General features: G+C 41.9%; 1 protein-coding gene across 1 annotated transcript in view; it reads right to left on the bottom strand.

The window, feature by feature from the left end:
* Window positions 1-148: 148 nt before the first annotated feature.
* lamb3 (laminin subunit beta 3) overlaps window positions 149-15,967 on the bottom strand; it is a 30,623-nt gene continuing 14,804 nt past the window's right edge. Inside the window, exons 11-22 of the mRNA XM_028574730.1 lie at window positions 13,888-14,081; window positions 12,911-13,007; window positions 11,342-11,717; window positions 9,587-9,747; window positions 8,582-8,793; window positions 7,085-7,291; window positions 4,957-5,101; window positions 3,920-4,127; window positions 3,395-3,536; window positions 2,974-3,150; window positions 1,854-2,007; window positions 149-1,076 (exon numbers count right to left, since the gene is read on the bottom strand). Coding sequence (XP_028430531.1) covers window positions 937-1,076; window positions 1,854-2,007; window positions 2,974-3,150; window positions 3,395-3,536; window positions 3,920-4,127; window positions 4,957-5,101; window positions 7,085-7,291; window positions 8,582-8,793; window positions 9,587-9,747; window positions 11,342-11,717; window positions 12,911-13,007; window positions 13,888-14,081 — 2,213 coding nt within the window. The 3' untranslated portion in view covers window positions 149-936. The remainder of the gene's footprint in view (window positions 1,077-1,853; window positions 2,008-2,973; window positions 3,151-3,394; window positions 3,537-3,919; window positions 4,128-4,956; window positions 5,102-7,084; window positions 7,292-8,581; window positions 8,794-9,586; window positions 9,748-11,341; window positions 11,718-12,910; window positions 13,008-13,887; window positions 14,082-15,967) is intronic.

Raw genomic sequence — 15,967 nt, 5'->3', positions numbered from 1 at the left:
TTAACCATTGACTAAGTTATTTATCATAGTCTAAATTTATGAACAGATTATTTTATATTAAACTAAGCTAAAATAATGATATGAATGATAAAATAACATTTAAAACATTACTAACATAAGTAAACATTACAAAGCATCATTTCATTGTTAAAAGTAAAATAACTATTAAGTTAAATTAACTGTCAATTTACCATTTATTAATGATTGGTTAGTGTTACTAAGAGTAGTCATTGACGTCCCTCTTCTACCTCATTTAACCATAGATAATGACTTCCTACATTTCCCACAATTATTTTACAACTGCCAGTGAAGAGGTGCAATGTTATAGAGAAGAGTTACAGCAGTGCTCGAGAGTAGGGCTGATAATTGTTTTCAAATCGAAATCGCGATTTGAAAGAATGCCATTTGCTAATCATGAAGACCGCCATGAATCCAATGAGAATATTTAGTTGAATGTTTGGTGTAACATTAAACATTTAAATGCTGTAATACAACTGAGGCATATCAGAAATTTGGGTTTACAGAAAAGTACTAATATCTTTTATTGGAATTGTTTTATTATTATTATTATAACTTTAGCTTTTGTGATAACTGTTTGACTGTTCAATGTTCCATGCTTATTAAAAGAAAAACACTTATTGCTGGCAGTTCATATCCATGTTCTCATCCTTAAGAATATAGAGCAGTTTTGATGGTTTTTCATGTTATAATGCTTTATAGCATGTTTTATCTGTTAATACTGAACATTAGCTATACTTTGGAAAAATAAATAATTCACAAAATGAATCGTAATCTCAATAACTGGCAGAAAAATCCCAATTCGATTTTTTTCCGTAAATCGTTCAGCCCTACTCCAGAGTTAGGGAGGACTTCCCCTTTAGTAAAGTGACAGTGAGTAGGTGTGAATGGTGTGGAAGGCTGCTGGCGTGGGGGCTTTCAGCCCTGGCAGGTGCTGAGGTCCTGGGCTTTGTTTTGAAGTTTTCCCAAAATGTCTTTAAGCTTAGCATCGAGTCCTTCAAGCTGTTTTGACTTCGCTAAGATCTCGTCCTGCAGCCCCTTGAGGGAATCTGCTTTACCTGAAAATAAAAAGAAAGTACAGGGAGTTACCTCGGATCTAATAAACTCTAATAAACCCCCACAGGACCAGAGCTCCATCTGGTGACACATAGGTCTCCTCTGTGTGTTTTATTTTTGCAGATCTGGGGGTTTTAATGACCTACGTCCACTGATGAACATTCTACAATATATGTTACACATATTAAGTCATTTTGAAAAAAAGCCAGATTTGTTTTTATGTCTGGTATGTTTATTGCCATGTTTATTATATGTTCATTTTCAGCAATGTGCATAAGGCCAATAGAAAACAAAATCATTAAGACCTTAATGTAGGGTAACTTTGGGACAAACTGCTTTGAAATCAACAAACGAATGACATTCAAGTCAGAATCAGAAGGGGGAAACAAGACTAAGTTCCCCTCAGGTTCACCCGAGGAACTGCCTTCCAGGCCAAAGGTGAAAGGGCTGAAAATCATCCTTCTTCAGAGAAAAAGAGAACTTTATGAAATTTTCTGACAGTTCTGAGAGTGACTGACATTACTAAAGCACTGACGTGGTGGTGGTGGTGGTGGTGTGAGTTAAAGGAACACGCCGACTTATTGGCGTTATTTTGTCACTTTTGTCACAATTTGGAGCAGTAGGCTAGTTGGAACCAGTTACCTGCAGGATCTGTGCTAGGCTAAGCTAATGCTGGAGCCGTCAGACAGCGTTACAGCACGCACGGAGATGCTAACTCTGGGGGTTACGGTGAATAAGCTAAATTCCCAATATGTCGGCGTGTTCCTTTAAGGTATTACCTTCCAGAGCCTTCATCATGTTGTCAGTGGTGTTGGCCAGCACTCCGGCATCCTGCTGCAGCTTCACCAGTCGATCCCCCAGCGGCCCCGCCCCTTCACTGGTTGCAGCCTTCTCTTTAAGAAGCTCCAGCTGCTTCTCCAGAGACAACAAGTCCTACACACACACACACACACACATGCACACACACCAATATTACCAACAGTAGACTATCAGGCTATACCACTATCAGGCTATACCACAAAGAACAGAACATTAGCTTTTAAGCTATTTTACTGCATATGTGCTTCTAAAGACCAAGAGGGGATGTGCCTCCTTGAGCGATGTCTACATATCAAAGAGGGGAAGTCCATAAACTGCATGGGAACTGTTTGTACCCATTTTTCAATGAATGAATGTTTTTGTTTGAAGCAAATACTTTTGTTTGTTTTTTACGGAAGAGGATTAGGGCCACTGGTGAAAAATGTATTTGAGTTCTGATTAATTCTCAGAATTCTGAGTTTAAAGTCAGAATTCTGAGATTAAAGTCAGAATTCTGACAACACTTTAAACTCAGAATCTCAGAATTCTGACTTTATTCTCAGAATTCTGACTTTATTCTCAGAATTCTGACTTTATTCTCAGAATTCTGACTTTAATCTCAGAATTCTGACTTTATTCTCAGAATTCTGACTTTATTCTCAGAATTCTGACTTTAATCTCAGAATTCTGACTTTAATCTCAGAATTCAGAAAGTCAGAATTCTGCCTATATTCTGAGTTTAAAGTCAGAATTCTGAGAATAAAGTCAGAATTCTGAACTCAAATACATTTTTCACCAGTGGCCCTAATCCTCTTCTGTAGTTGTTCAACTACTTATCTTAAATGCAGATTGAAATTCACTGTAAAAAGGCCATTACTTAATTTTCTCAGCATTAAAAACATAACTCGCCATTAAAACGTTTAAGATAATTTGATCTTTATAGTACATTAATATTAAATACAAGCGAGTCAACGTTGCAGTTTAATACATTGATGAATACCAATAGCTATAATATAAGCCTTAAATCCTGATTCTAAACTGGCCCACGGTAAAAGGAAATGTTCCAATTTCAATATAAGGCAGCTACAGTAGGTCTCATACCTTATTGGCAGCAGCTGCTTCCTCCTCAGCTTTGTCTGCGTTGTCCTGTGCATCCTGGGCCTGCTGGCCACCGTTCTGCAGCAGCTCTTTGAGCTCGTCCAGTTGGGGCTTCATTGGCTTTATGAGTGCGGATGTATCATCCAGAGCCTTCTCTGCTGGGATCAGCTGCTCTTTGGTCTGCATGAAGAAAACCACTACAACTCAGTAAAGCTTGGCAAGCAGCTTTTATGGGAATACATGGGCCACCCATGTCATCCATGGTTTGCTTCGTACCAGGGGCGTAGCACAACATTCTGGGCCCTGTAGAAAAGCATTCTCTACGGGCCCCTCTCCGTATCCACACCTATTCATTCTAGCATCTATTTGGGCCCTGGGTACTCAGTCCCATTTCCACCCCCAGTCCGACACCCCTGCTCCGTACCTTAGTCAGGCTGTTGCTCACGTCGTCTATGAGATCCATGCTGTTCTGCAGTTTGTCCTCCAGGTCAGAGAGGGAGCCCTCCACCGAGACGAAGCCTGCCAGCAACCCGTCCACGTCGGCCTTTACTCCCACGGCCGTATCCCTGTGAATGTGCAACCGGAGAAAACATCTTTTAAATAACTGTGACATCTATCATCGCTAGAGAGACATAGCTGAGTGCTGAGAATCATCCTCAGGAGGAGAGGAAGGCTGATGGAGCGCCCTACAGACCTCCAGAAAGACCACAGCAGTTTTAGATTTGGCCTCAAAATCTATTCCTGATAGCATCTTGATTAATCTTTACAGTTTATTCAATAAAAAAAAAAAAACGTTTATGATGTATCTATCATGTCCTTGTGAATTGATTTAATATCCATCCTGGAATTAATAAAAACACTAGTTTGACTATCCAGGCCTTTTGAAATGCTGTGAATGTGCAGAGCTGATGATTAACAGTGGTCTGGTCCTGTGAATGTGGAGGCCCACCTGGCGTCCTGCGCTTCCTGCAGCAGTTTCCTGGCTTTGTCCAGCTGTGGCTCGGCCTGATTCAACACGGCCGTGCTGTCTGGGAGATTGGCCGCCAAATTCTTCAGCTCCTCCAGCTTCCTCTTCAGAGCGGCCAGGCTGAGAGGCAGTTTGGCTTTCAGGATCCAGTCGCTCACCTCCTGGATGTGGGTCAGGTTGGAGGACGGGTCTGCGCAGACAGAAACATAATCCATTCAAAATGGCCTGCTACACCCTGCTATGCCCTGCTACACCCTACTACAGTATGCCCTGCTACAGTTTGCCCTGCTATGCTCTGCTACACCCTACTACAGTATGCCCTGCTACAGTTTGCCCTGCTATGCCCTGCTACACCCTACTACAGTATGCCCTGCTACAGTTTGCCCTGCCCTGCTATGCTCTGCTACACCCTACTACAGTATGCCCTGCTACAGTTTGACCTTCTATGCCCTGCTACACCCTACTACAGTATGCCCTGCTACAGTTTGCCCTGCTATGCTCTGCTACACCCTACTACAGTATGCCCTGCTACAGGTTGCCCTGCTACAGTATGCCCTGCTATACCCTGCTACGCCCTGCTATGCCCTGCTACAGTATGCTTTGCTACACCCTGCTATGCCCTGCTATAGTATTCCCTGCTACAACCTGCTATACCCTGTTACACCCTGCTGTACCCTGCTACGCCCTGCTACAGTATGCCCTGCTACAGTATGCCCTGCTACACCCTGCTACGCCCTGCTACAGTATGCCCCTGCTACAGTATGCTCTGCTACACCCTGCTACACCCTGCTACGCCCTGCTACTGTATGCTCTGCTACACCCTGCTACGCCCTGCTACAGTATGCCTTGCTACAGTATGCCCTGCTACGCCCTGCTATGCTACAGCTATTGTTTCTAGTCATGGTTCCATTATCTTTATTGTTTCTGTCATCATGTTTGTTTCTGTCATCATGTTTTATCTATCCATTCCACCAGTGAGTCACTCATTCATCCGTCCTCTGCATCAAAACAATCTTTACCTGACAGGAAATCTTTGAGGTCTTGCACAACGTCACGCGTCTCTCTCAAGTCGTCTTCTAGCTCGTCTTGGGCCTGCTTCATTCTATTGGACAGCTTCTCTGCAGACTCTCTCACCTGATTGGTTGTATCCTGTGTTTCCTGGAGCTGTAAGGAATAAAAACTAAGTTAATTGATATTTTAGGGGCGCCTGGGTAGATCAACTGGTAGAGCAGGCGCCCATATAGAAGTTTACTCCTCGACGCAGTAGCCACAGGTTTGACTCCGCCCTGCTGCCCTTTGCTGCATGTAATTCCCCCTATCTCTCCCATTTCAAGCTTCATCTGGCCTAAAATGCCCCAAAAAAACATCTTAAAATCCGTGGCGCAAAAAGTGGGTATGCGCTATATGCGGCGCATAGTGGCGCAGCACCGTGGAGGCGCCAAAGCGATGGTAAAAAATATATATATATATATATTTGTTTTGGTGTTTTCTATATGTAGCTGCTTTTGTGCGTTTCTAAATGTTCGTATATAACATTGTAGAGGACTAACAGGCTTGAGTAGGCGCCCTGTCTCATAAGATTCCATCATAGATGAGAAGAGGGGAGGGGGGCGCTCGGTGCGCTCCCGTTTATTTATGTCAATGGGCGCTCCCTACTATGGCCACGCCAAGACCCTGGCTTTTGAAGGGCGGGTCCGGTCTTGGCGTGGCTATAGTAGGATTCGTAATATCGCGAGTGGGGGCGCCGTGAGCGCAGTACAGTGGTGAGTTGTCGTCTGTGGAAAAAGATGGATAAAGCAAAAAAGCTGTCGGGGGCTAAAAATAGAAAAAGAAAGAGGGAAAAGGAGATAGCATGTCAATGGATGCAACATCAGTTAAATACGTGTATGGTGAAAGGCAACAGGTAGGATTTAAAGTGTGACGTCTGTGTTTGGAGGCTTGCAAATATTCATGTTAACAGACTAGCTAGCGTTTGCTAACACTGGGAATGTAAACAGACTAGCTAGCGTTTGCTAACACTGGGAATGTAGCAGCCAAATGGGAGTTTACAACCTTTATATATTATGTCACTGTTTACAACTAGCTTAGAATATGCAGAATTGAGGTTGCTGAGCTGAAAACGGGAAAATATAAGGTAGCATGTACAATAAATGACAAGAATCTGGAAAACATAACTAATGCTATAACTTTAGTTTATCATGGAATCATTAATATATTTTGTGTTACCATTAGCTGTCAGACATACAGGCTAGACCTATACATCTGTACATTTGTTGGGTGACATGGAAGCTGTAATTACAGGGTCACATCTCTCTCTCTCTCTCTCTCTCTCTCTCTCACTCTATCTCTCTGTCTTTCTTTCTCTCTCTATTTAAAGGTCTCTGTGCTAAGTGGCTCTCCATATTTGGAAGAATCCAACAAAACAGCAGCACAACCTTACTGCATACTAGTTGTCTTATCTAATGCCATCACTAGGCTGATTTAAGAATTGAATTGAGGCTGCTTCTATATTTAACAGTGAGTTCATTTCATTCAGGTGTGAGGATGGTCAATCAGGAAAGACAGGGGAAGGCAACCGGTAGGTCTAACATTAGGTGGAAGTGTAGGGGGAGCCACTTGATACCAACAGATTAATTTTATGGAAAAACTAATACATAATGTTTATTTGACAATATGTCAGTGGAAAAGAGCACAGGCAAGGAGTGAATGAGACAGACATGAGGTTGGCGATGGCTAGAGATGAGCCCAGTGATGACATCAGGTAGGAGTTCTATTAGTTAGACCACACAAAACTAAATGTCCAGTAGGGTTTGAAGTTCTGTTGACCAACCTATTCACTGTGTCCTTTTTGGGGGAAAAATAGTGCAGAAAGAGATGGAAAATATAACAATTTGCCTATGTCTGACAGTGGGGAACGTAGTAAACATATCAGAACGGGGGGCACACTTGTTTATTTATTTATTTATATGTTTTTTGTGGGGGGGCGCCAAAATTGTTGTTGCATACCCCTCTGACACTGGGTAGTTGCGCCCCTGCTTAAAATAAATAAATAAATGATGCTTTAGTCTCTGTAAACTGTTTTATAAGTCACAGTGATGCTGCCGGTGGGGTCAACAGAAGTGAAAAGTGATCCGAGCGTGTGTGTACCTTCTCTGCAGCCTCTGTGATCTTCCCGGTCAGCTTGTCTAGTCGCTCTTTCACATCCTTAGCATCAGCGTCTGCCCTCTTGCTCAGAGGCAGGGCGCCCACGCATTTCTCACCCTTGGCACAAGGTGGGGTTCCGTCCGGGGGACACAACTCTCCACCCTCACACTGGAGAGGGGTGCAGGGCTCTGAGCGAACACTGCCACATACCTGAAATAAAGTCACAGATAGATATATGGTGATTGAAAGAGGAAATGTGGAAGCTATGGTCCCATTTAACACAATATTTATTACATTTTAGGGGTTGATACAAGTCTCAATTTTAGGGGTTGATACAAGTCTCAACTGCAGTATCTATCTAATGATATTTCAACAACTTCTGGCCGGATCGCCTCAAAATGTGTAGTGACTGATCCCTAATATTTTAGTGGCCCTTTGAGCTTCACTTCAGTGCCAACACTTCCACTTGTACACAAGAAGTATAACATCTAACAGGCCCACACATTTTAGTGAGTATTTTTATGCTACCCAGATGAACCCTCTCCCTTTAGAACAGATTATAATGAACATTTTGGTTCATGCTCTGGAAGGCATGCATCCTTTTTGCATTTATTGGCCCAATGGCCTTTCCTCTGGTGCCACATATTCTAAAGCAGACATCCGGGACCATTAGGGGGTCCTTAGAGATATTGCAGGGGGGCCCCAATTTATTGTTTAATCATAAAAAAAAAGAAGTTCAAAAGGTAATATGTCAGAAAATATACATAAACATGAGTCCAACATATTATTAGCAAAGATAAATCGGCCTATTTGCGATTTTTGGTGTGGTTTTTAAATTGACACAACTTGATGACAGGCTTATCGGCCTGTAAGGTAGCCGCTGGGGTAGCCATCTACAGATACAGTTAATCTTAAGGATTCACTGTGCTACATGTATGTTTAACATTAAAACATGATCTATAAATATATGAATGTCAATACTTATTTTATTGGCTTAGTATTGTATGCACCATAAAAATGTGTAAAGGCTTTAGGCAGCCCTATACATTACTGTAGGCCCAGTTTATTATGCAACCCAATTTCATACAAAATGTAGTAGGGGTCCCTGCTCGGTCTCTCTTTTAGCTATGGGGTCCTTGGCCTAAAAAACCTTGAATACCCCTCTTGTAAAGAGAAGGGAAATTAAAGGTGGTGCAGATGTAAATAGATAAATGGCCCCAAATTAAATTAAATTAATTTGTAAAAGATGGCACATATTGGAAGGTGAAGACATGCTGATTCAAAATGAAAATGTTTCAGCCTCATACTGCTAGTTGTTCCTTTGTTTCTTTTCTTTACATCTGACAGATGTGTTCATCATGATAAATATTTCTTTAAGTACTACAAATCAGCGGACGTTTCCAAGTAAATAGTAGAGCTCCACAACACGATAATCTGTCTCCCTGCTAAATGAAATGAGAATCCCAGCATCAGGTTGATGGGATGAGGCCTGGGAGTTACCTGTTTGGCAACAGGAGTGAGGTCGGGTCGGGAGGCCATGCTCTGGTTCAGTTTGTCCAGGTCTCTGGTGTTGGCTGGCTGGACTCGGTTTTGAAGGTCCATAGTATCTCCTCTGGCATCAGCTGACTCCTTCACCACGTCTCCGCTGGCATTTACTTTCTTAGCTGCATCTGTAGACTCATCGTAGGCGGTCTTGATGGCAGAAAATGCTCCTGAATGAGACAGAAACACTCAACTTGAGTACAGTATATTTTAATGATGTCACCATATCAGAATGTCTGTTTGAAAAACATGGTGAGATGGTTCAGTCAGACATTGTGCTTAAACCAATGTTAAGCGTGTTTGCACCATACACAAAAGCCAAACACAAAAGCCACAAACAAATAGAAAAGCTACAACACAAACACAAAAGCCAAAAAGCTACAACACAAATGCAAAAATGTAAGATTTTAATTTTTTATAGCCACAATGGAAGTGAGCGTCAACAATGTTGACAATGAAACAAAACCGACTATTAACGCCTGCGGACTATGCTTCACATGTGGAGGAAAGGAGGTTTTAAAAAAATAAATAAAAATAAACTTCCATTGTGGCTTTTGTATTTGAGTTGTGGCTTTTGTGCTTTTGTTTTAGTGTTGTGGCTTTTATTTATTGAGTTGTGGCTTTTGTTTTTGAGTTGTGGCTTCTGTTTTTGTGTTGTGGCTTTTGTTTATGATTCGTCTAGGCCACCAATATGCCTTCAGTTTTATAAAAAAAAAATGTAATTTTTAATTACTAATTAATTACTACTATTACTAATGTGGCTCAGGAAAGGGAAGTTTGGGGTCCCCTGCTCCACCTGCGACCCGACACCGGATAAGCGGACGAAGATGGATGGATAATTTTCAATTGGAGCCACTTGACACTGATGTTACATAATTCATGCACCTAAATAACATCTGCAGTCAATGTTGCCTTACTAAAAGTGTAGTGTGTAGCGGTGGTTGGTGTGTCTTTGTTTCTGACCTGCGTTGTTCTGATTGCTGGAGTTGTCCTTTGCATCTTTCTTGGCTTTGTACACCAGAGTGAGGCTGTCCAGCAGAGCCTGCAGTCTTTCCAGCTCAGAGTCCAGACCAGTAGTTGTTGCCAGGGGTGAAAGGTCACTGTTAACCCTGTCCACCCGGTTCCTGGGGGACAAAAACATCAGCTGTTTAAATAGGCATCAGTGAGAGAATCACCGTCCAAAAATTTGTATAGGGAGAAGAAATTACATCCATGAATTTCCACAACAATGATGGAACCAGTGGTGGAATGTAACTGAGTAGGCTACATTTACTCAAGTACTGTACTTAAGTCCAAATGTTGAGGTACTTGTACTTTACTTCTTTTCATGGCACTTTCTACTTCTACTCCGCTACATTTATTTCTTTAAAGGTCCCATGGCATGGAAATTTCACTTTATGAGGTTTTTTAACATTAATATGAGTTCCCCCAGCCTGCCTATGGTCCCCCAGTGGCTAGAAATGGTGATAGGTGTAAACAGAGCCCTGGGTGTCCTGTTGAATCTCCTCCTTATGAGGTCATAAGGAGCAAGGTTACCTCCCCTTTCTCTGGTTTGCACGCCCAGAGAATTTGGCCCACCCATGAGAGAGAGACATCATGGCTTTCAAATGAGCAAAGTGGCAGTTGGTCAAAGCCACACCCCCACCCTCCACCTTGCCCCCCCCCCCTCTCTCCTCCTCAATAGCTACAGACACAGAAATGGCACATACTAAGGAAAGCTCATTGTGGGACTGGCTCTAGTGGCTGTAATTCTGCACCAAGGCTGAATTTCGGGAAAGAGATTTCAGATACAGTATTAGGGGACCACTAAGGTCTATATAAAAGAGACTTCAGATACAGTATTAGGGGACCACTAAGGCCTAAATAAAAGAGACTTCAGATACAGTATTAGGAGACCACTAAGGCCTATATAAAAGAGACTTCAGATACAGTATTAGGGGACCACTAAGGTCTATATAAAAGAGACTTCAGATACAGTATTAGGGGACCACTAAGGCCTAAATAAAAGAGACTTCAGATACAGTATTAGGAGACCACTAAGGCCTATATAAAAGAGACTTCAGATACAGCATTAGGGGACCACTAAGGTCTATATAAAAGAGACTTCAGATACAGTATTAGGGGACCACTGAGGTCTATATAAAAGAGACTTCAGATACAGTATTAGGGGACCACTAAGGTCTATATAAAAGAGACTTCAGATACAGCATTAGGGGACCACTAAGGTCTATATAAAAGAGACTTCAGATACAGTATTAGCGGACCACTAAGGTCTATATAAAAGAGACTTCAGATACAGTATTAGGGGACCACTAAGGCCTATATAAAAGAGACTTCAGATACAGTATTAGGGGACCACTAAGGTCTATATAAAAGAGACTTCAGATACAGTATTAGGGGACCACTAAGGTCTATATAAAAGAGACTTCAGATACAGTATTAGGGGACCACTAAGGTCTATATAAAAGCATCCAAAGAGCACCATGTCATGGGACCTTTAAGTAGATTTTCCTGATGATACTTACATACTTTTACTTAAGTAACATTTTCAATGCAGGACTTTAACTTAACACAGTATTTCTAAAGTGTGGTATTAGTACTTGTACTCAAGTAAAGGATCTGAATACTTCTTCCACCACTGGAAGGCTTTATAAAGAGCATATTAGTGCTTTCATAGCAAATCCAAATTCTGGCTTTTTTTTCTCAGCGGTCCCTTACCTGAGCTTGTCCAGTTGGAGCAGAGCATTATCGACCTGTGTGGTAATACTGGGAGGGAGGGAGATGGAGTTCCGGATCAGGTTCAGGCTGTTCTCCAGGAAGAGGATGCGAGGTCCAAAGTTTCCAGGATCAACAGCCCCTCCAGGACGGGAAGGGAATCTGGTGGAGAGTCTCTCCAGAGCTGCACTGAGGTTCTGTCTCTGGGCGTCCAGGGTGAAGAAGCAGGACGGACATGTCTCGCAGCCAGGGAAGGAGTCACAGTGTCCTCGGCTGCAGGAGTCACAGCGGGTTCCTCTGACGCCGGGCCGACACAAACAGGCTCCTGTCTGCTTGTCGCAACTGCCTGGAAGTGTTCCTTCAGCATCACAGCGACACACTGTGGAGGAAGAGACAAGAGGATCAGAAGACAAGAAATACTCATTTCAGCTCTAATTGGAAGCCTCAGGTGCTGCACCCCAGTACCTCAGTCAATAACAGTGAATATGAAGTGACAGAATTGTAGAATTGAAATGTAGAATTCGAATACGAATCTAAACTTTACACTATGGGTGGGCAGTGTGGATTATTTTTGAAAAATGAATGGAAAGTGAGAAAAACACAAACTTCCTGAAACTACCCTCTGTGAGCTAACATAAGTAGTACATATGTGCAAAGGCCAGAAATTAATCTTTAAGAAAAAAAAAAGAAATAAACTAGCACTGCTAACCATGGAACAATAGGATATAGGATTGGGCATCGGGAACCAGTTCCAACTTGGAATCGTTTCAAAAATTACGATTCCAATGGAATTGTTTTTGTATTGGAATCATTTGGAAAGTTTGGTTTCGAATCCGATCATTGTTGTGTTGCAGCTGTGTTGTATACTCTATATAACTCTAGGGTGGCTTTACTTTACGTTGAAAAAGCCTGCTAAAACTGTAAATCATCATTGAATCAAAATAAAATGTTCCTCTTATCTGTAAAAGAAGCATGGGACCCGTTTCACCTCTTCCTCAAAGAATCGGAATCGAGAATCGATAAGGAACTGGCATCAGAATTGTTAAAATCAAAACGATGCCCAATCCTATGTACTACCTAACTTTTGTCTGCTATTTTTTGGGCATTTTTTGTCCATCCTATAGGTCACTTATAAAATACTATTGATATACCACTCTATACATACAACATTTTATAATTTCATAACAACAAGGCTAGCACCCAGGAAGAGTACCCACGAAGAAGCCAACTTTAGATTTAAATGAAGCTACCATGTGGAACTACAGTAGCAGACTTGAGTCATGTCTTCATGGAAGTATTAAGGCTTAACCTGGGACTGCAATCTGGTATCAACAGTTATAATGAGGCTTCATTAGCCTGTGCTAAACATGGAATTTGTGTGTGAACCTGGGGTATTTACAAGCCCAGTTAACTTTTACTTACTTATGAGTCCTACATTAAACGAATGGTAAAATTAAACAACTTTCTACCATGACTGAGACAGCAAACTAAACTACAGCCTCCAATACATCTCACAAATACATCAAGTGGCTTCTCAACAACACATGGAGTAATGCGAGAGAGTTGACTCACATCGACAGCCTGTGAGAGGGTCTCCGTATGTGTTATCTGGGCACTCGCTACATGTTGGGCCTCCAAAGCCTGGTCTGCACTGACACTGACCTGTCACCTGGAAAGAAGATTTCAGTGTTATTACTGGTGAGAACCAATCCAAACTGTCAATAGCTCTTTTTATTTATTGTAGTATTGTTATTTTTGTTACATTTTCAGAGTTTTGTCTCTTTTCTGGTTGTATATTCATAATTAATGATATAAATATAAATATAAATATGATATAAATAATGTTATATGCACAGGCTGCTACGTGCCATCTACAGAAAAGGACTATATTGTTGGTATGGACATAAGGGCTCTGTGGTGTGATGTGTATACATACGTTGGCATGTTAATGCACTTTATTTTGTAGCAAAAAATTTAATTTAATAGGTCTATCAAATAACATCATCACCAAATAAATTTTTCTTAAAATGTAATGCACTAATGTTTACTCACAGTACATTATTACAGACATACTTTTTACTTTTATCTAAGTGCATTTTAATGTAATTTATCTTTGTATTATTTTAATTTGTAAATGGACTTCTTCTAGCGTTATTCCAACCTGTCCTCACTCCGTCCGTATTTTACGAGTGGCTCTCAGCGTCAGATACGATGCAAAAACCATGTGTGTGTAGAACGCACCAGGCACAGCAGCAGCTCGGTTGGTAGAGCGTGCGCCCATATATAGAGGTTTACTTCTCAATGCAGCTGGCCAGGGTTTGACTCCGACCTGCAGCCCTTTGCTGCATGCCATTCTCCCCTCTATCTTCCCTTTCATTTATTCAGCTGTCGTGTCAATAAAGGCCAAAAAATGCCCAAAAAGAAAAAAAGAAATGACGCTAAAGATGACTTTCAGCATCAATAACAACGCCAAAGGCACCTGACCAAGCGTCCGTATTTTACGTGATGGGCGTGTGAATGTGTTGGCTCTTTCTAAGTAGTGATCATACCTGGTCACAAGTATCACTGAATGACCTGGTGGGGTCACAGCCGCAGGGTTTGCAGAATGATGTCAGCGCTGGTTTCCAATAGCCTTTGGAACACACTTCACAGGTCCGGCCGTGGAAGTGGGGCCGACAGGCACACTGGCCGCTCATCACGTCACAGTCATCTGACAGGGACCCGTCTGGGGAACAGGAACACTCTGGACAGCAGGGGGGAACATCAGTTAGCTACTGTCAACTTTAATATGAACATTTGCACACATATTAGGGGTGGGGGAAAAAATCGATACAGCATAGTATCGCGATATTTTTCGTGGCAATACTGTATCGATACACAGATGCCAAGTATCGATCTTTTATGATATATGTGTTGGTCAGTCTGTCTTGCTTGACAATCCCATTTTGCAGCAATAAAATTTAAGTGAGATGAACAGACAGAAAAATTTATCTTTTTAGATAAAACAGATGTTGACAAAATTTTCCTTTGGGGACATAATTTAAATTTAGGAAAGATTTTAAGTTGGAAAAAAGGTAATACATTGCAGTATATTGCAAAATATTGCAATATGTTTAAAATCGCAATAATATCGTGATGATATCGTATCGTGAGGCCTCTGGTGATTCCCACCCCTAACACATATATACACTTTAACCATAGCTATAAGCATTGGTGGAAATATTTAGGTCCTTTACTTAAGTCACAGCCTCAGAGTCACTGCAGGGGGGCTGCCAAATTATAGTTTAATACTTTTTTGAAAGTTTATTTCCACCCAAATTAAAATATGTTGGAAAATATACATTAACGTGAATCCAAAATATTATTACCAAAGATAAACCAGCCTATTCGTAAAAACCTCATCAATATTGATGAGGTGCTTATTGGCCTGTAAGGTAGCCACTAAGGCAGCCATCCACAGATACAGTTAATCTGTACTACATGTATGTAGTTTGTCATTAAAACATGATTATATATGAATATGTAAATAGTAGCTTAGTATTGTAGTGTACCTTAAAAGGTACAGTGGGGGAAATAAGTATTTGACCCCTTGCTGATTTTGCAGGTTTGCCCACTTACAAAGAATGCAAAAATCTACAATTGTAATCATATGTACATTCTAACAGTGAAAGACAGAATCCCAAAGAAAATTCCAGAAAATCACATCATATGAATTTATTAAAATTGATAACCATCTGATGAGGAAAAACAAGTATTTGACCCCCTGGACAAACAGCATGTTAATATTTTGTAGAAAAGCCATTATTGGCCAGCACAGATGTCAAACGGTTTTTATAGTTGGTGACAAGGTTTGTGCACATTTCGGCAGGGATGTTGGCCCCTCCTCCCTGCAGACAGCCTCCAAATCATTCAGGTTCGAGGTTGTCGCCTGGCAACTCGAATTTTAAGCTCCCTCCAAAGATTTTCAATCGGATTCAGGTCTGGAGACTGGCTAGGCCACTCCAGAACCTTGATGTGCTTCTTCTTCAGCCACTCTTTTGTTGCTTTGGCGGTGTGCTTAGCGTCGTTGTCGTGCTGAAACACCCATCCTCGACCCATCTTCAGCTCTCTCACTGAGGGAAGGAGATGTCGGTCCAGAATTCCACGATACATGGCCCCGTCCATCCTCCCCTCAATACGATGGAGTTGTCCCGTCCCCTTGGCTGAAAAGCACCCCCAAAGCATGATGTTGCCACCACCATGCTTGACGGTGGGGATGGTGTTCTTTGGGTTGTACTCTGTGTTCTTTGCCCTCCAAACACGACGAGTTGAGTTGAGGCCAAAAAGTTCTATTTTGGTCTCATCTGACCACATCACCTTCTTCCAGGCCTCTTCTGAGTCGTCCAGGTGGTGAATGGCGAACTTCATGCGGGCCTGTACATGTGTCTTCTTGAGCAGGGGGACCTTGCGTGCGCTGCAGGATTTCAATCCATGACGGCGTAGTGTGTTACCAACCATTTCTTTTGTAACTGTGGTCCCAGCTGCCTTCAGTTGATTCATCAGTTCCCCCCTTGTGGTTTTGGGATGATTCCTCACCGTTCGCATGATCAGGGACACCCCACGAGGCAAGATCTTGTGTGGAGGCCCAGA

This window comes from Perca flavescens, chromosome 4 (assembly GCF_004354835.1).
Source record: "Perca flavescens isolate YP-PL-M2 chromosome 4, PFLA_1.0, whole genome shotgun sequence".
NCBI lineage: Eukaryota > Metazoa > Chordata > Actinopteri > Perciformes > Percidae > Perca > Perca flavescens.
Note: the sequence above shows the minus strand (reverse complement) of the source record. Positions and strands in the feature narration are given on the sequence as shown.